Genomic DNA, 19,537 nt, shown 5'->3' with positions numbered 1-19,537 from the left:
AAGCACTAATTTAGAGCACAGATATAAATATCAACAAAACACAAGATATACAATCATATTTATGTATTTATGGACTTATGGACTTAATGGAGGAAAATTAGATGGACAAATTGGTCCAGAATAATAAATTAAATTGTATCTAAAATTATCAGACTGTAGATAAATTAGGATTTCTCTTAACCTACATGGACTTTTATTAGAGGACATGACACTAAGTATCATCACTTCTAAGGCCAAAAGGAACCATTAAGCAAATTTTATAAGAAACTATGCTTCAAGTTTTCTTCCTAGTAACATAGCTTTCTTTCATTTAAGAAGTTCTAACACTGACCTTGGAAAATCCTGAATAAGCTTACAATTTCCTTGGTTATTAATTATTTACGGCACTAGAATACATGGATCCACTGGACAACCCAAGGAAAATTAACCTTGATTCCATATTCTCATCATGGTACTTTGCAAAGATTATTGTACTCATATCTAAAATGCAATGTCATAGTACTTAAAAACCAAAGTGAGATTTTGCACCCCAGAGACTAAATGATTTGCACTCAATGTACACAGAACATTAAACAGTCTTTTAAAGTTTGATGTTGGAGTTGTCGGAGATAAGTACAGTCTATATTCATCATAAAGAAAACCTAAAGTTAAAAGGGCCACTTATAAAATACAGAAAATATGTTCATGTCTCCTGAATGAAGAAAGTCACAAAACCTCTTACCAAGTTCACAAGCAAGTATACGAACAAAAATCATAAGCTTCACAGTTGCTAAATTCCTAACATCTAACTCATGCACTTGACCTCTTCTAAACAAGTAGCCTTCCCATGGCCTTAGGCCCACTGTTAGATTTGCTCATTAGGCTTTTCAGGTTCTTTGCCTTAGAGAAGTGTTAGCTAATCACCTGTTGCTCCCAACAAGAGGTTAGGTCCCTTGAATAGGCTTAATCCATCTTTCGAGCTCTAGAAAGTGAAACACTGAAAGGATGCTCCACTCAGCCACAGCCTTGGCTGGGAGTACAGAGATTCTGAAGACGCACATGCCCAGCCCTGGCACATGTGGCATCAGTTCTACCTCCTCTCCCCAGCTGAGGGCATTGGGAAGCACCAAGAGCAACAGCAAAAGGTGACAAGTAAGACTAGAGGGGTCAGGGAGAGGGAGAAACGGGGAATTACTGCTAAAGAGTGTGGGGTGTCTTTTGGGGGTGATGAAACTGTTGTTTTCAAGTTGGTCGTGATAGGCTGCACAACTCAGTATACTAAAAACCACTTTGTTGTATGCTTTAAATGGGTGAATTATATGGTGTGTAGATTAAATGTCATCAAAGCTCTGTGCCTTGGTCAACACTGGAGTGCTAGACCCCTCTAAATGGGTAAATCTTAGCCACAGTGCCTGGCTGGGGGGCCCAGCATCTTCTCTCTGCTTTCTGTGGGCAACTAGACTGTCTACACTCCCTTCAGAAACCAAGAATCACCTACTGCAATTGGGGTATTTTCAGACTCCCTCTCCCACCACCAACACTTTCTCAAAGATTATATAATGACATAAAAATTTTTCCTACAATATATAACTTGCTCAGCACCTCCAAAGTCTCAGGACCAAAGAATATAAATTTCACTTTAATGAAGCCCACAAAGCTGGTAAAAGGGCTAGAATCCCTTTATTTACTTATTTTAAATCACGGTGCTTTAAAATCCCACTTGAGTCTAAATCCAAGGCTCCAATTCAGTAGTCTTCAAACCATAAACTGAGTGCTTCGAAGAAAGCATGTAATTGAAACTTCATTAAACAAAAAATTGTGAGATACACATGCAAACGTATTTTATAGTTAAGTTTTTAAAAAACTGGTTGAAGGAAAGGGAGGGGGTCAAGCCTAACATTTAAACTTACTTCGACAAGTCAACATACTATTGGGAAAATCTCTTGTTTAACTGACGAGTACTTTGAGATTGTAAGGAGAACCATTTTAATATCATCATCATTAAACACGCATCTGTGGGAAATGTTTCTTTTATCACCGTGCAAAAGGGAAAAAAAAGAATACTGAGCCCAGTGAAACTACACACAACACAAAGCCTGATTTCAAATGATTGTGTTCATCAAAGCAGCTCTATTATTCTTATTCATTCATGAAAATGCCATACATCTGAAATCAGAACTATAAAATACTACTTCTGTCTGAGGGTTCCACCGCTCTAGTGTGAAGACCAGAAATCCTGGCCATGGCATATGCATCAAGTCACAACCCGGCTGAGCTGAGTGGGATGGGAGGGAATGGAGAATAAAATTGCTTAGTGAGGCCACCATTGTCGCTTTAGGGAGGCAACTGAGAAGCCTAGAAAAATATTGAAAAGATCAGAAAATCTTGGGACTTACTGAGCACCCCCATACCATCTATCCTGAAGACTGCGCAATTCAGTATGAGAGACTGACAGATGAGAATGAGTCACTTGAAAGTTCTGGAAGAGGCCAGGAACGGTGGCTCATACCTGTACTTCCAGCACTTTGGGAGGCTGAGGCGGGAGGACTGAGGCTTGAGCCCAAGTGTTCAAGACCAGCCTAGGCAACATAGCAAGACCTTGTGTCTACAAAAAATTTAAAAATTAGCCGAGTGTGGTGGCATATGCCTGCACTCCCAACTACTTGGGAGGCTGAGGTGGAAGGATCACTTGAGCCCAAGAGGGCAAGGCTACGGTGGAGCTGTGCCACTGCACTCCACTGTGGGCAACAGAGGGAGACTCTAACTCAAAAAAAAAAAAAGAAAAAAAGAAATCAAGTTCTAAAAGAAACTCAGTGCTTACAGTGTGTGTTTCCACACCAACCTCTGACTTTAGCTATCCCAAAATGTTCAACTTCCTGACTAGCTTAGGCAAGAAATGGTTTGGTGTGTCAGAAGCAGTTCTAATGTAAGTTACAAACACTTATGCTTTGCCCGTTTGCTGGCCTCGGGCACATATGGCCGGATAATGTTCAGTGTCTGCCTGCAAGAATCTTGCCATCTATGAGCACAGCTAAAGGGAGTGTTGCTAACTCCTTCCACACACGTGAAGATCCTCAATCAGATTCAGCCAGCTACTGCGACCTGTGCTTCAAACAGCAAATAATGGAGACTCACAGCTAGAGAAAGAGTGCGCCCCCGGTCACCGGCTACCTTCTCCTGCCCTGCTCTCTTTCTTGCCCAGCCTCCTTCAGTTTGGTTCTTCCTCCACAACCCATTATTTCCCTTCCTGATTTCTCACGTGAGCCCCAAATCCAACTACCTGCGGGAAGCCCCTAGACATTCAGTGGGCTCACACCAAGGTGCAGGGGTGGGGGTAAGTAATGAAGAGGGGTTAGTTTTAACTTCATTCATATTATTAACGTCATAATTAACTTCAAGGACCTTGGTTTTCTTCTCTGTGAAAAGGAGGAGTTGCCTTATACGACCCTTTTGGTATTACAGTACTGTGCTGTGCAATGTATGTACAATACTGAAACACACAGAGACTCAGTTTCTGTGTGGGCTCTGCCAGACACTCGATCTGTGACTATGCAGAAACCACCGGGTCTTTCTCATGGCCTAATAAGCCAGTACACATAAGGATGCCAAACAGCCAGTACCACCGTACGTTGTTGCTATGGCAACAGTAATACTAATTACTAGTGTCAGTAAAAAGGACAGAAACGATATACATGAAAATACCAAAGGCACCAGTGCTGAAGAGCCTACACTCATAGAAATCTAGTTTATGATGGGCCACTTCCTCCTTGGCATTTAGTGAAACTCTCTCTCAGTTACAACATTCGGCCACAGTGGTAGTGTCCCTCTCTTGAACAAGAAAAGCCAAGTGAGAGTAGAACAAGGGTCGAATGCAAACACAATCAGTGCTGGAATTACAGGCGTGAGCTACCATGCCCGGACAATTTTTTGTTTGTTTGAATTAGGGTCTCTGTCAGCCAGGCTGGAGTGCACTGGCACAGTCACAGCTCACCACAGCCTCAACCTCCTGGGCTCAGGTTATTTTTCCACCTCAGGCTCCTGAGTAGCTGAGTAGTCACTACACCTGGTTAATTTTTTTTTTTTTTTGGTAGAAATGAGGTCTGGTTATGTTGCCCAGGCTGGTCTCGAACTCCTGGGCTTAAGCAATCCTCCCACCCTAGCCACCCAAAGTGCTAGGATTACAGGTGAGAGCCACCACACCTACCCAATTTTGGGGACATTTTTAAATAATGAAACCAAGTTCCTATCACTTTGTAAATTAGTGCATACATTGATAGTAAGCAGAGAAAAAAAATGTCAAAATCTATGAAGAGACGTAGGTGCTGGGCTGGACTTCATCTCTAGCCTTGTAGTTCCCACAAATATGTGAACCTCATCAAAATGACTAAATATAACCATGTCTTGAATCTTTTTTTTTTTTTTTTTTTTTTACTTTTACATTTTTTTATTTCCATGTGTTGAATCTTTACGGTCATTTCCAAAGAGTCAAAATTGCAAAGTTCAATATATAAATACCATGGTTATAATATACCTGGTTTTACAGGATTAACTATTTTTCAAAAAGGAGTTCAAATTCTCCATTCAGATTATTTACTTATTTCTTCCATTCTCCAATTTTATATTTCGCATTTTGGGACAAAGAGACTACATTTTACATTTCACTTACCCGTAAAAAGATGTGCACAAGTTTTCTTAAGCTTGTTGGCTTGATCAAACAACTTGCGAGAACTCTTGTTAGATGTTGGATTCAACCTCTGTCTCATGGTTTTAACACCTTGTCTAGAGTCTGGGTTGAAAAAAATGACAATCGGGAACCACTGGGTGTAATTCAACAGGTCCACAGCTTTCGGAGTCACATCCAATAGTGCATGCTTATCCTGTGAAGAATGGAGGAAAGTTACATAAGTGGGTATGTAAAGTCATACAGCATCAAAGAGTTTAATAGTAAAGGCTGCAAAAGATTCAACTTGTCATTTAAGTATAATTTAAGTCAAAAAGCAGAAAACATTCCCTTCCATACATATGTCCACTTCAATACCATCAATCTGTCAGAACTTCTGATAACATGAATTAACAGATTATTTGGTATAGTGCTGGGAACTGAAAAAAATAAAATGTTAACTGCCACAGAACAGTGACTGGTTTCCACAGTAAAATGTCTTGCATTTACATTAATTTTGTATCATTAACATTTAATGATTGTTAAAAGACAGATTCTATTCTAAAAGTGACTGCAGCAAACCATGATCCAATTATTTCTGACAACATGGCCTTTGGATGAATTTTCTCACCTGTTCAATAATTTGCCTCACAGTGTTCAACCGAACTACTCCGCTGGATTTCTCAGAGCCTGCGTCTTTTGGTTCTGTTTCTGCAAACGCAAAAACAGGGGGCTAAATAATTGTTTAGAAAACAGTGACAACCAAATGCTCCAACCTAGCATCAACAATAACAGGGTGCATGACATTAGGTACCTCCTAATGAGATGCAGTGGGATCTGCTAACAACATCTAACTGTGAAGAAACGGTTAGGCCAGTCCAGTAGGGAGCATTCTATGAGACAACTGGCTTGGAGTCTTCAAATGTCTCATACAACACACACACACACACACACACCCCAGAAAATAGAAGACATAAAAATCAAACATCATGCGTGATCCCTGGTTAATCATAAAAGTTTAAAAAAATATATGAAGGACATAATTGGGACAATTGAGAAAATCTGAAAAATGAACTACATACTAAATAGTATTGTCTCAATGTTACATTTCTTATCTGTGATAATGGTATTGGTTTTTTGTTTGTTTGTTTTTGGAGTCAGAGTCTCACTCTGTTGCCCAGGCTGGAGTGCAGTGGCACACTCACGGCCACCACAGTCTTGTGCTCAGGTAATCCTCCCACCTCACCCTTCCAAGTAGCCGGAACCACAGGCACGTGCCACCACGTCCGGCTAATTTTTTTGATTTATTGCAGAGGTGAGGTCTCACCAAGTTACCCAGGCTGGGCTCAGGCAATCCACTCTCCTCTGCCTCCCAAAGTGCTAGGATTACAGGCTGATAACGGTATTATGATTGTGTAGACCTATGTCCCTGTTGTTAGGAGCGTCACACAAACATTCAGGGATAAAGTGTTATGTTTATAACTTAAATTTTCACATGGTTCAGCAGAAATTTTTAGAGGCATCTGATTGTGTGTGCATGTGTGTGTATGGGCATGGGATGGGAAAGAGAAAGTGTACAGGACAAAGTGTCAATAACTGGTGACTCCAGGTGAAGGGTATATGGATGTTCATTACTCTTTCAACTTCTCTTTTTGATAGAAATTATTCAGAATAAAAATTTGGGGAGAAAAAAAACCTGACAGACTTACTAGCAGTTTGAAACAAATCAGGTAACTCATGTGCCAGCTTTTCCATTGCTATATCTGCTATAGGGCCAAATAAGACCACAGGTCTCTTGAAACCAGCTGAAATGAGACAAGAACGGCCATTAAAACACATACGTTGGCCTAGCTGTTAAGATAAGCAGTAAAGTATCATGCAGGCTTTTGAAAATAACACAACTACATGAAAGAAATTGTGAGTTCTCCTATCCCCAGATCAGCCCAGCTCTTTTCTGAAGACTATGCCTTCACTATCCTCAACATTTTTACAATCTGTTTTTCACCCAACCAAATACTGACCTAATTTTTTTTTTTATAAGAGACACTCTGTCCCCAGGCTGGAGAGCAGTGGCACAATCTTGGCTCACTGCAGCCTTGAACTCCAGGAATCAAGCAATCCTCCCACCTCAGTCTCTCAAGCAACTAGGACAATAGGCGTGCACCATCACACACAGTCTCTGTATGTTGTCCAAGCTGGTCTTGAACTCCAGTCCTCAAGTGGTCCTCTCACCTCAGCCTCCCAAAGTGCTGGCATTACAGGTATGAGCCACTGCACCCAGCCTAAATTTTTTTTTAAGTGAGAAAGCAGGATTTATTGAGAGGACAGAAAAGCTCCCACAGTGGGAGGGGACCTGAGGGGGTGTCCCTAAATTTTTTAAAGAGATGTGGCCTCATTATGTCAGCCCAGCTGGACTCAAACTCCTAGGCTTAAGCAACCCTCCAGCCTCAGCCTCCTGAGTAGCTGAGAGTACAGACACGTGCCACTGCACCTGGCTTCTCACCTTTTTTTTTTTTTTTAAATGAGAGACAGAGTCTTGTTCTGTCACCTAGGCTGGAGTGCAGTGGCACGATCATGGCTCACTGCAGCCTCAAACTCCTTTTGCTGTTGGTAAATATCGGCAAAATTTGCTACTGGTAATATATGGAAACTTCTGAATGTAGAAATATGCCTCCATTTAGGAGTTTGAACAGCTCACTTTCTTCTAAGTCATGCTCCTTACTAAAATATAATTTCAACTTTATAAACTGGCTTTGGCATAAATGACGCAGATAAGGTAGAACTTGACCATGACAATCTGAACATGAAGGAAACAGACTCAGAGCCCAGTCGGATCATTTCCTGGCTCCATATGGCTTCCTCACCTTCTCGCAGCAAAACCCTCTCATACGCCGGGAACTTGGTGCTGACAGACACAATAGCTGTTAGGTCTTCCCGACTCTTCCTTAGGTTCTTCTTCAACCCGGATCTCTGGCCACGCATTCTCCAGAAATCTGCCCTGTCCCCAGCATTGTCTCTCTGAGCATTCTGCACACTGGCCATTTGTTCAGCTCTGAGAGAAGAAAGCACGAGTAGTAAATCTCTAAAGCCAGAAAACGCAGCCAATGGGTACGACATTAACCAAATCTGGTCAACTCTACCATTGAACTTGGACCAGAGAAGATCCAACTTGGCAGTGAAGTTTTAGAGGGTGGGAAACATGGGGACCTTCACTCTCAAATGGAGGCAGGAAAAGGCTGGGTCTCTATAAAATCCACCAGAAGTAGCTTAGTAATGGACACACTAAGTTTGGCTCCTTCTGATATGCAGGTATAAACGTATCTGGAACTCCTGCTCAAACACAGATCTCTTTTCTAAATCCTGGCACTGTTAGCCAACCAGCAAGTATTCAACGGGGTACATACACCACTCTAAGGATGAAGACCACGCAGCAGGCAAGGGTGACTTGTCTCTAAGAGGTGTGCCATGGCCATTCAGTGTCTCCCTCATACACTGTGTAAGGCAGCGGATAATCCTTAGGAAATTGTCCAAACACAGCCACAGACGACAACCAACCACGTGAGGCTAAATACAGCAAGCCACCTCGTAGTTCAGTTCGGGTTACACGCCATAAACAAGAAGATGAGACAAATAATGAATGCACGGGGTGTCCTCTTGGGGGGGTTCTGTTGTTTTCTGCAGGGGGAGGGATCAAGAAGGGTGTGTGGGAATGTGACCTCAGGTACCTGCTTTTGTTGGGGATTAAACCTTTCTCCAAATCATTTCCGATCCTCACAGCCAGCCAGTGGCCCAGCTTGCCATCATACAGTGTGTCCACCACTCGGAAGACCTCCCCCCTGGTGAAGGCCAGGCTCTGCGGAGTTTCCTTCTCACATTCAAAGTGGCTTCTTATAAAAAACGAATCCCCTCTGCCACAAGCCAGTATGTCTCTATACACTGAAAGACAAAAGAATTGTTTGCATTTGGCTTAGAGAAAGATGAAGTGATCAGCCCTTTAGCTTCTCTCTATTCTGTGCACAGGCCATAAGGGAATCCCAACTCCAACAGGAAGAAGGATGAGTAACTAACTTCATGAGTTGCTGGGATGGTTCATTTTATGTGTCAATTTGTCTGGGCCATGAAATGCCTAGATATTTGATCCAACATTATTCTAGGCGTTTCTGGATAAGATTAATGTGTAAATGGGTATACTGAGTAAAGCAGATTGCTCTCCCCAACATGGGTGTGCCTCACACAATCTTTTGAAAACCTGAAGAGAACAAAAACCAGACCCTCTCCAGTAAGAGGTGGTAGCCTCCAAACAAGGCCATCTGCTTTTTTTCCCACCGTACTAATAGTGTAGTACTACACCATTGTAGTACTACACTACAATGGTGTAGTACTGGAACTACACCATTGGCCCTCTTGGTTTTCAGACCTTTGGGCTTAGACTAGAATGAGATCCTCAGCAGTTTGCCTCGTAGATCATGGCATTTGCCAGCCTCCATAATTATGCAAGCCAATTCCTAAAAATAAATCTCTTTATCTCATATTGGTTCTGATTCTCTGATGGTCTTGATTAATATAGTTGCCATTCAACCTCTGAAGTAGACAGAGAAGATACTTCCAACCCCTCCTTTACAGATGAAAACAAAGTCTAGAAAGGTGGAGCAATCTGTCAGACTGGTTAAGGGTTAATGTGGGCACCAACCGACATATGCGTCTGGCATATGGAAACTTGATAACTCTAGGCAGAACCTAAGGATATGTCACAGCTCAGAAAGGCAGTTTTATTACAAACTGACACAACTAGTGAAATGATTTTAGTGGGTGCTTAGAAAACATTTTTATAGAAGGTGAAATGGCACCTAAATTTTCTCCACAAACCTGTGGCCCAGGAATTAGGTGTCAAGGTACACTTCCATTTTTTAATGCTCAGATTGGCCTATTCTGGTCCCAAGACATCTCATACTTCCAACTCCCCCTAACTAAAAAATGACCAAACTTGCTCACCATCAGCTCGGCTCTGAGCTAAAATGGTCACCATTTCACCTTTGGGGATTTCTAACAGGTAGAGAACAGCATCCTCTCGGACCAGCCCTCTGAAATCCTGTGTGTTCACCTGGCAGGAAGGAAAAACAGAAAAAAATAAAAAATTACACATAAAAAGAAATGTACAGGAAGGTGCCACCTGAGCTTTTTGCTTGTTTTTATCAGGGCTTGCTTTTACCAGAGCAAAACCACAATATAAAGAAGTCTTTGATGTCCCTTCTCAAGCCCACTCCCACCCAGCACCTTGCTACGGGCCTAGCTGTGTGGGTGTCATATAGCCTCCCTGCCTCCCTACTATCAACCACCCCTTAGAGATAAGTTGTTTAATCAAGGATTTATCACTGACTCAGATTAGAGTTTCTTGTGGTTGTTTCTGTCTCCCTCTTATCTTTTGAGCCTCCTTTGGAGGTGGCCAGGAAGATAATATACAAGTACCAAACAGGTAACTATAATGCAATAGGGAGTAGTGGGGTCTGTGGCAAATGAGCATGCTGGCCCAGCATTCATGCTATTTTTAAATGGTTCAACTAAAAGTCTGCAAATAAAGATTCTGACCAATTCTACCTTTCTCCTATAGCTTCTATCACTTACTATGTGTTTATAAAATTGAAGAGCATTAGCTTTATATGGCAGACAATTAGTCTAATACAAAGCATTATATATTTAAGCTTCTGGTTCATACATGTTTCTGGCAAGATACTGTAAATAGCTTTTGTAAGATGACTTAGAAAGCAGTAAAATTGAAATGTGGTACAAAGAACAGACATTTTGAATCATAGTTGTGTACCTTTACAACTATTTTAAAACAGAATTACAAATAAGTAAAGTGTAAAACTCATTTTAAAGTATCTGATATGTTCATAATATATGGTAGAAATGAAAAGATACAGAATTCCTATGAAGTATTTTCTTCAGTCACTGACAATTCTTAAATGCTTTTGAATCACAAGATTAATGTTGTATTAATGAAAAAAACCCATCAGTAGTGGGGCCTTAATTAATGGCCAAAATTTATAATTAAGTAAAAGTGAGCATTAGACATACTAATTTGGTGCTTTTAAAATAAAGTGATTGGTTGCTTTTTTTTTTAGTTGGAGTCTCACTCTGTCACCCAGACTGGAGTGCAGTGGCCACTCCTGGCCACCGCAGCCTCGACCTGCTGGGCTCCGGCGATCCATCCGCCTCAGCCTTCCAAGTAGCTGGAACTATAGGTGCACACTACCATGCCTGGCTAATTTTTGATTTATTGTAGAGATGAGGTCTCGCCAAGTTGCCCAGGCAGGTCTCAAATCCGCGGGCTCAGGCAATCCACTAACCTCAGCCTCCCAAAGGCGAGGGATTACAGGCTGAGCCACAGAGCCTGGCTGATTGGTTGGTTTAAAGAGTGCTTGCTTTAACAATCAAGTTAACTTCTCCTTTGAAACAATTTTATTTAAGACACTGTCATTCCTACCTCCCTGTCCCCAATTAGGAATCATTGCACTTTGGCGCCTAATCCTTTCTTGTGCCATTTGTTTATCTACATCTCTATCTATATATGGCCATGTGTATGTTTTTATACATACCATGTATGCTTGCATCTATTTATTAAATAAGACAAAGCCAGAGGGTTAAGGGGAAGAACTTGGAAATCCTTCTGTCTATCTCTGTGGCTGTGTGAGACTGACCTTTGATTAAGCCAAAAATTGTAACAGTCAAAATTAAAGTACACATGGTAGCTACATTTAAAATATTTACATGACTAATATTCAAACTTAGGGCCAGGTACTGTGGTTCATGCCTGCAATCCTAATGCTTTGCAAGGCTGAGGTGGGAGGATTGCTTGAGCCCAGGAGTCCAGACCAGCAGAGACAACATAGCAAGCCCTCATCTCTACAAAAAAATGTAAAATAGTTAGCCGAGCATGGTCGCACATGCCTGTAATTCCAGCTACTCAGGAGGCTGAGGTGGAATGATCACTCGAGCCCAGGAGTTCAATGTTTCAGTGAGCTGTGAGTGTGCTACTGCACTCCAGCCTGCACAACAGAGATCTTGAATGAAAAAAATAAAATAATAATAATAATACGCTGTAGGAGGTTTTTTTTTCTCTTTTCCATCCCATAGAAGTTTCTGAAAGAGAAATGACAACCCTACCAAATGCATAACAAGCAAAGGATAGTCAAGCCAAGCAGGAATAAACAAAAGAACACGTGTCTCTGTTATTGACAAGACACATATCCCGCTACTGCACAGCACACTCATGCCTTCGTCCAACACGAAGCCTGTCGCCATTAGCGACATGCTTAAAAACCTACAGCAGGAAAAAACGATTAGCATATGTATACTGCTCACTTCATATATTCAATGAGGCCATGAAAAGGAGTGCCCGAACAAATTAAAGTGAACAAAGCCAGGGCGGCACTTTTCTACTTGAAGGTTAGATGGGACAGTCCTTTCCAATAAATATCCTCTTTCACGAGCTACTTAGTAGTCTGCAGGGCCTGGCTGTGTCCGCTGAGAGTCTGAAGAGGATTCTGGATTAGCTATAGTTTACAATTGTGGAGCAGCTTCTCCGCTCTCTCACCCATGAGCAAACTCAATCTTTCTCACCCCTTTGTGGAAACTGAGGGCTGCTTTTATAGTCACAGCAGAAAATTTATTCGCACCCCAAGAAGGAGACCACCTACTGGCCTGACCTCCAAATGGGATTACTGCAAGAGAAGCCAATTCCCACAGTGTCTTCCATAAGTATAAGTGCTGAGTTTCATGACTTATTACCATCGAAGCAACTCTCTCTGCCTTTAATGACTTACTGGGAGGTCTGACTGCCAAGCTCCTTAGGTGAATTTGCTACTTTTTTTCACAGAAATTTAGAAAATCCCCCCCATCCCCCACCACAGAACAAAAATAATTTATTCCTGAGCTGTAAGAAGCAAAAGCTCCAAATTTCTAGCTGTCACCCTATGGCCTCACACTGGTTAGGAAAATGCTTTTTCTTCGTCATGAGCATATTTGCCAAGCGTCAACTGGTAGGAGCTGGCACTTGGAGGGGGTTTTATCAGCAGCATCTGGTGAGTGGTGTTTTCCGAGGATCATGCGGGACCACGAGGTTCACTCAGGTACACGTAGTCTTCTAGGATCCTGACCAGAGCCAAGGATGGTCTAGAATTTCACTGGAAAGCTTGCACAAAGCTCATGATCATGGTTTGCCCTTCATCTGCTCCAGAAGTGAAATCTGAACTACCACAACGGGGCCAGACGCCAAGAAGGAAGAGGCCTGTCTGCTTTGTACTTTGCTATCAGATTCCTGGGGAATTATACAACTTTTTTTCTCCCCTCTCCTTTGAGCCTAGAAGCTCTTACCATATCCCTTAGTTTATTATATATGAACTTTTCACTAAACTAGGGGAAAAATTCATATATAAGAACTGCAAGTTCAGCCTAGGCAACATAGCAAAGCCTTGCTCTACAAAAAAATTTTTAAAAGTCTCCAGGCATGGGGGCACAAGCCTGTAGTTCCAGCTACCCGGGAGGCTGAGGTAGAAGGATTGCCTGAGGCCAGGAGGTCGAGGCTGTGGTAAGCTGTGCTAATGCTATATAGCACTCCAACCTGAGCGACAGAGCAAGTCCCCAACTCAAAAATTTTTTTTAAAAAGGGGGGGTGGGAGAAAAAAAAGAATAAGAAAAAGAAAAAAGAACTACAAATTTAAAGAAACAGAAATTCCAATAATGACAGTTCTCTAACACTGTATATTTTTATTGTAATGAGACACTTGATGTTCTTCAAGTTTATTCTGGTCAGCAAAAAAATGCATTATCTATATATCATAAAATGGCAAAGTAAAGTTATCATCTTATAAATTCTTTAACACCAAAAATTATACAAACATATAGTAACTTTAAAAACACCAGGGCAACCCCCTTGGGTCCTTTCACACTGTGGAAGCTTTTCTGTCCTCTCAATAAATCCTGCTTTCTTAAGGGGGGGAAAAAAGCATCAATATTTGATTAATCAGGAATTCCCTTTCCCAGACAATTTTAGATATAAGTAACTAACATATCAAATGGCAGTTATTTGTCATCTCCTAGTAGGAAAAAAAGAGTGGACACTGACCTTGCCACTCTGACAGGGAACTGTTAGAGTTATCTAGTCTAATCTTCCCAGGGTCCCTCTGAGGCAGGTATTCTTATCCCCACTGAACAGATATAGAAACCTGAGTCCCAGGGTGAGCCAGGGTCAAAGAACTGACAAGAAGCTAGGACGGGATTCAGATCACCCAATCTAATGCCAACGCCCACCTTTGTTCAATTATGGGCCACTGCCTTAAGAGTGAAACCAGGCAGGGGGAACACAACGAAAAACCAAAAATTAGAACGATCGTTTTGAAACATCTTTCTTGTAAGCTCTTACTTACTAATAAAAACCTTGGCAAGCATTTTAAACATTCTAAATTCCCACCAACATAGGGATCAATTTTGGGTTCCAGGACTGAGAAGACAGAAGAATTCCCCTTCTTGGGCCAGAGACTTTAATGCTGGGCCTCAAACCTGAGGCTGGTCTATTTTCACATGCTGGACCACTTTCTCTTCCCTTATGAAAGGACCCAGAAAAGTCCATTCCTTCCAAGAAACTTCTAGAAACAGAGTTCCCGGCCACCGCAGCCTCAACCTGCTGGGCTCTGGTGATCCTTCCACCTCAACCTTCCAAGTAGCCGGAATTACAGGCACGCGCTACCACGCCTGGCTGATTTTTTTTTTTTTATTTATTGTAGAGATGAGGTCTCGCCGCCCAGGCAGGTCTCGAACCCGCAGGCTCAGGCAATCCACTCACCTCAGCCTCCCAAAGGCGCGGGATTACAGGCTGAGCCACCGAGCCTGGCTGAGCTGGGCTTTTCTTACCTTCAGAATCTGGTCTCCTTCTTGAAGGCCCTCCTGCTCCGCCGAGGTGCCCTCCTGAATGCCAGCGACAAAGATCCCAACGTCATTGCCACCGGCCAATCGGAGGCCCACGCTGTCTCCCTTCTTGAACCTCACCATTTTGGTATCAGTGCTGCAACAGATTCAGTTTCAGCAAGGAAAGACGGGAGATATTTTTTCAAGAGGGAATAGCATACGAGAATTTAGCTTCTCTCTACAGAGTGACTTATAGTTTTACAAAGCTCTCTCTCGTTTTTCTCATATTCTCCACGAATTTATCTTCCTTGGGACTGTGAGATGAATACCAGTAGGCTCATCTTACTGGTGAAGAAGCAGAATTATAGGAGGTTTACATTTGCTCATTCAAGATAAGAAAGTGAACAAAGGGCAGGGTGAGAGCTAAAATCCAGGCCATCTGACTCCCAATTTAGGATTCCTCCAAAGGAAAGCCTGCTGGCACCACATAGATCTTGTCAAAAAAAGACACAGGCTTTATCTGTTCAAGGGAGCAGGGTTCTAAGCCAGAAGGCTGCTGCTCTTGAGTCCTGCTGAACCAGGGGGTCTTGCAATCAAGTGCAGAGCACTGTGTCCCTCCCCCATGCACTGAAACCATGAGGTCACTGCAGTTACTACTGGACACCATAGTTTAGCAATACTTCACCTATGCAGGAGGTATTTATCTGGCAAACGCAAATATGCAGAATAACATTCTGGAAAAGTAGCCAGTAGGCAGATAAAATCAAAATCGCAAAGTTCATCTACTTCCACATTTTGCTATTCCTGCAAATGATTTTGCTTTCTCATAAGCACTAGCAATAGAGATTGGTAAAAAGGAGCCAACGGTGTGCAAAATCACCATCTCTGGGTAAAGAAACATCATTCTTCTGGATTTCAGTTAAGGAGACAGAGTTCTAAGGAAGAAGAAAGAAAAAAAAAAGAGTCTGAAATATATACCCATATATTGCTTCATCTTCAGGACTAGGTCGAAGGAAAGTTCTCGGGGCTGCTTTTGGTTGAGGAGCTGTGGATTTCAAAACATCTATTGTTATCAACCTGGACGAGCAGGAGTTTCTTTGCTTCTAAATGTAAACATCACAAAATTAAAAAAAAAAAAAAAGGAAGTCTATATCTTATGCTACATGTATGTCATCACAAACAAAAAGACTCTACAAGGTGCCAGTGGCTTCTCAAAATAAGTGACAAGAGAAATGAACCTCTAAAATGCAAAGTACACAATCACATGTGCAAGATAATAGCACCATAGAAAAATATTTATGCATATAGGATTATGATGATAGTTGTAGGGTGGTGGGACAGGGTTAGGGGCATGGGGTTGGGATCGAGAATGGGAGACAAAAAGATGTCAACTCATCAAATGTGACAAAATGTGACCAATTCTAATGGCACATAGAAAAGGCTGTTGTTTATAGATTTTCACTATTAACAGAGAGAGAGAGAGGGCCTCTTCCATCTGTAAGAATGATTTTCTCTTTCTCTATCTCCTTCCAGCCACCCTCTGGAATTATCAAACACAGCTATTGCAACTGGTGGTCTTAAAGCCTCACCTGGGAGTTCCTCTTGGTATCTGGGTTCCTTATTGGCCTCTGTGACGACCGTGGCTGCAATATCCCCCGTGGACTTAAACGGAGTGGGTGTGGCGCCCATCCTGGACAACCTGCTTGGCGTGTCCTCTCTTGAACTAAAGCATACATCATGTTAGTGTTTCTTGAGATAACCGTTTCACAGATACATACGTGTGCACACATTCACAGTGACACGTGCAAGGGAAAATACACGTCCTCTTACCTCGGTCTTTCCTTCAGCTTCTCATTTGAGGAATGATAATCATAATCGGAATACTGCTGGCGTCTCTCCTCTGGAGAAAATGATCGGTTTGACTCTATTTCTGAGATATCTAATTTCAAAAATAAGAAAAGACTTTCTAATAAAATATTTAAGACCTGTACCAGAAATTATACTGTTTGCTGGGTAGGAAACATGGGAAACAGAAGAGAGGTGGGTAGTAAATGTGCCATTAGTGTAACTGCCTTTCCTCAGAAAAAAACTTCATTGTTTTAAGGGAAAGGCATTAATTACTAAAGAGGAAGCCAAATTCAGAACTGTGTATTTCTCTTTCACCCCATTAGATACCCCCTTGATGCTGGGGTTACTTCTCACGTTCCTTTTGTTTTCCTGGATTGCACCCACGGCAGTGACCAACAATGGATACAATGGAAACTAAACTAAGTTTAAGGTTATATTTTTTAAATTCTTCTAAAAAAATCAACAAAAGCCTGTTTTACATCTTGGGGACTTATTATTTTCTAAACTTTTCTGCACAAAAGCAATAGTAAATGGTTAAGTTGGATATATTATGACTACTTACTTTTACTGACAATTTTTACAAGGTTAAAATGTTATTCTATGTATAATTCATACTCAAATAACGAAAACAGGAAAGGTAAGCCAGGCGCGATGGCTCACGCTTATAATCCCAGCACTTTGGGAGGCTGAGGTGAGAGGATTGCCTGAGTCCACAGGTTCGAGACCAGCCTGGGCAACTTGGCGAGATCTCATCTCTACAATAAATCAAAAAATTAGCCGGACATGGTGGTGTGTGCCTGTAGTTCCAGCTACTTGGAAGGCTGAGGCGGAAGGGTAGCCTGAGCTCAGTAGGTCAAGGCTGCAGTAGCCGTCAGCGTGCCACTACACTCCAGCCTAGGCGACAGAGTGAGACTCCAACTAAAAACAAAAAATTTTTTTAATAAAAAATAAAAGATGATGCAGATTGCTAACTAATAAACAGCACAGTATTAGCCATTTTGACTCTAGCTATTTTAGCTGTCCTCCCAATTGTTCTCTTTGTTGGCAATTCTAATAGCTACTTTTTGAAATCCACATGAATAAGTGCAAGCATGAGCAATTAGCAGGTGTATACATGATATGGTTCGTTCTTTGAACCACTTATATATAGTTTTTTTTACTAACCAGTTTTGCTTGCAGTGGCCTAATTAAGACTCCTCTGGGAGTTCACAAGTGCACCAGCATTTCATATTGAAAACTAAATTTCAACGGACACTTACTTTCAGATGAGACTGGGTACATTCAGGATGGTATGGACATCGATAGACACTTCCGTAAGCAAATAACAACCAAACACTCACCTTTAGGGATTAAAGTCTAAAAGGGAGGCTTTTGTTGGAAATTTAACTGCCAGCTGAATAGCTATGCTATAGAGATAAGGATACAAAAGTTATACCTTCCTGACTTCCAGCTAAACTCACAGCCTCCTCTTATTTTTACCTTCTATTTCCGAGTCACTGTCATTTAATGACGGGATGTTGATGAGGGTTTGCTTGCTGTCTCTCAGCACCACTAGCTGTAGTTTTCCTCTCGACTTTTCTATCAATTTTCGAGCATCCGTCAAAGACATGTTCTCAGTTACAGTTCCATTGATCTGTGTTTATGATGAATAGCAATGTTATACACAATATAATTAATCACAACTAAGTAGAAAATTTGTATTTTCCCTGTCTAAAAATGTAAAGGCTTTGCTCAAATACTCAAACAGACACAGGCTTTAGGATGAATAAAAATGAATTCTCCTTTAAATTAAACAGAATCCTGCACGCCTGGATCCCAAATACAAGTGTAAGTTACTCTGCTAATTTATTTAACTTCCAAGCTCAAGTCGATGGTTTGGTTTACTACTGGAATGTGTTTCCTGACAGGAGAGGTTTACAAGAACTATTAAATATTCAGCATTCATATACCACCCGCTTTCCCTCTCATCTTTCCATAGTTTAGGGAAGAGGAACCAAAACTTTAAACAAACAAAAGAAGAATATATTCGGGGAGTTTGTTTGTTTGTTTAACAAATATTAAACTGTTACAGGCCTCCGAGTCTGGTCTTTGTGATAAAAATCATCTCACTAAGTTGTTCTTCCTGCCTCTATCTTACCCCCACGGCAACTAAGTTTCATCATGTTGGTGCTTGAATGTGAGATGTAGGCTCTGAATGCCAGCATGCCCACTACACTCCCTACCCCAGGCCCACCTTGAGAATGATGTCCCCTTCGTGAAGGTTGCCATCCTTAGTTGCCAGACCCGTTCTAGTCATTTCCTTTATGAAGATCTGACTGCCAAGCCGGAGACCATACTCTAGGAGACAAGCACAGAAACATACACATGGCATCCATTTGTCCAGAACATTTAGACAGATCTTTAGGACTACTGAAAAATGTTTATAAAAAGTTAATTTGGCTGGGCGTGGTGGCTCACGCCTGTAATCCCAGCTCTTTAGGAGGTCAAGGTGGGAGGATTGCTTGAAGCCAGGGGAGATTTAGACCAGTGGAGGCAATACAGCGAGACCCTCTTTCTCCAAGAAATCAAAAAATTAGCCAGTTGTGACGGCACAGGCTTGTAGCCTCGGATACCAAACCTGCAAAAACACATACATATTTTAAGGATGAATTTTGGTTATTTCAGAAAGCTTCCACAACCTTGAGGGTTTTAAAACAGACACATCCATATTTTTAAAATTCTTGTTCTGATTGAAAAATCTTATAATTACAAGACAAAGTAGCTTTCTGCAATTCAGGAGAGTTGTGAAGTAGATTACAAAATAAGTTTAAAATGACGCAGCACAGATCTTACCACAATGATTAAAAGCACTGAGGTTCATCTCCTGCCCCTTCAGGAAGCTGACAGTCAAGAAAGGAAAAGGAAAAGGCAAGTCTACCTCCATGGATGACGACCATCCAAACAGTCATAGTCCAGAACAGAGAGCGGACACAAGCAGGAATGATAACTAACTCTTTCTCAACTTAGCAGAAATAGCATTTAAGGCCAGGCGCAGTGACTCAAGCCTGTAATCCCAGCACTTTGGGAGGCCGAGGCAAGAGGATTGCCTGAGCTCAGGAGTTCACAACCAGCCTGGGCAACTTGGTAAGACCTCGTCTCTACAATAAA

The 19,537-nt window shown here is 41.7% G+C and overlaps 1 protein-coding gene across 1 annotated transcript in view; it reads right to left on the bottom strand.

Annotated features, from left to right (window-relative positions):
• Positions 1-19,537, bottom strand: part of TJP2 (tight junction protein 2) — a 51,881-nt gene that overhangs the window by 9,408 nt on the left and 22,936 nt on the right. The window contains 12 exon segments of the mRNA XM_021716269.1: positions 4,646-4,856; positions 5,271-5,350; positions 6,349-6,444; positions 7,504-7,691; positions 8,365-8,575; positions 9,632-9,740; positions 14,549-14,699; positions 15,521-15,587; positions 16,132-16,265; positions 16,373-16,481; positions 17,870-18,023; positions 18,624-18,727. Of these exon segments, the coding sequence (XP_021571944.1) occupies positions 4,646-4,856; positions 5,271-5,350; positions 6,349-6,444; positions 7,504-7,691; positions 8,365-8,575; positions 9,632-9,740; positions 14,549-14,699; positions 15,521-15,587; positions 16,132-16,265; positions 16,373-16,481; positions 17,870-18,023; positions 18,624-18,727 (1,614 nt within the window).

The sequence above is a fragment of the Carlito syrichta genome, unplaced genomic scaffold (genome assembly GCF_000164805.1).
Source record: "Carlito syrichta isolate Samal-C Ts95f unplaced genomic scaffold, Tarsius_syrichta-2.0.1 Scaffold104763, whole genome shotgun sequence".
NCBI lineage: Eukaryota > Metazoa > Chordata > Mammalia > Primates > Tarsiidae > Carlito > Carlito syrichta.
The sequence above is the reverse complement of the archived record's forward strand: the minus strand, read 5'-3'. Positions and strand labels throughout refer to the sequence as shown.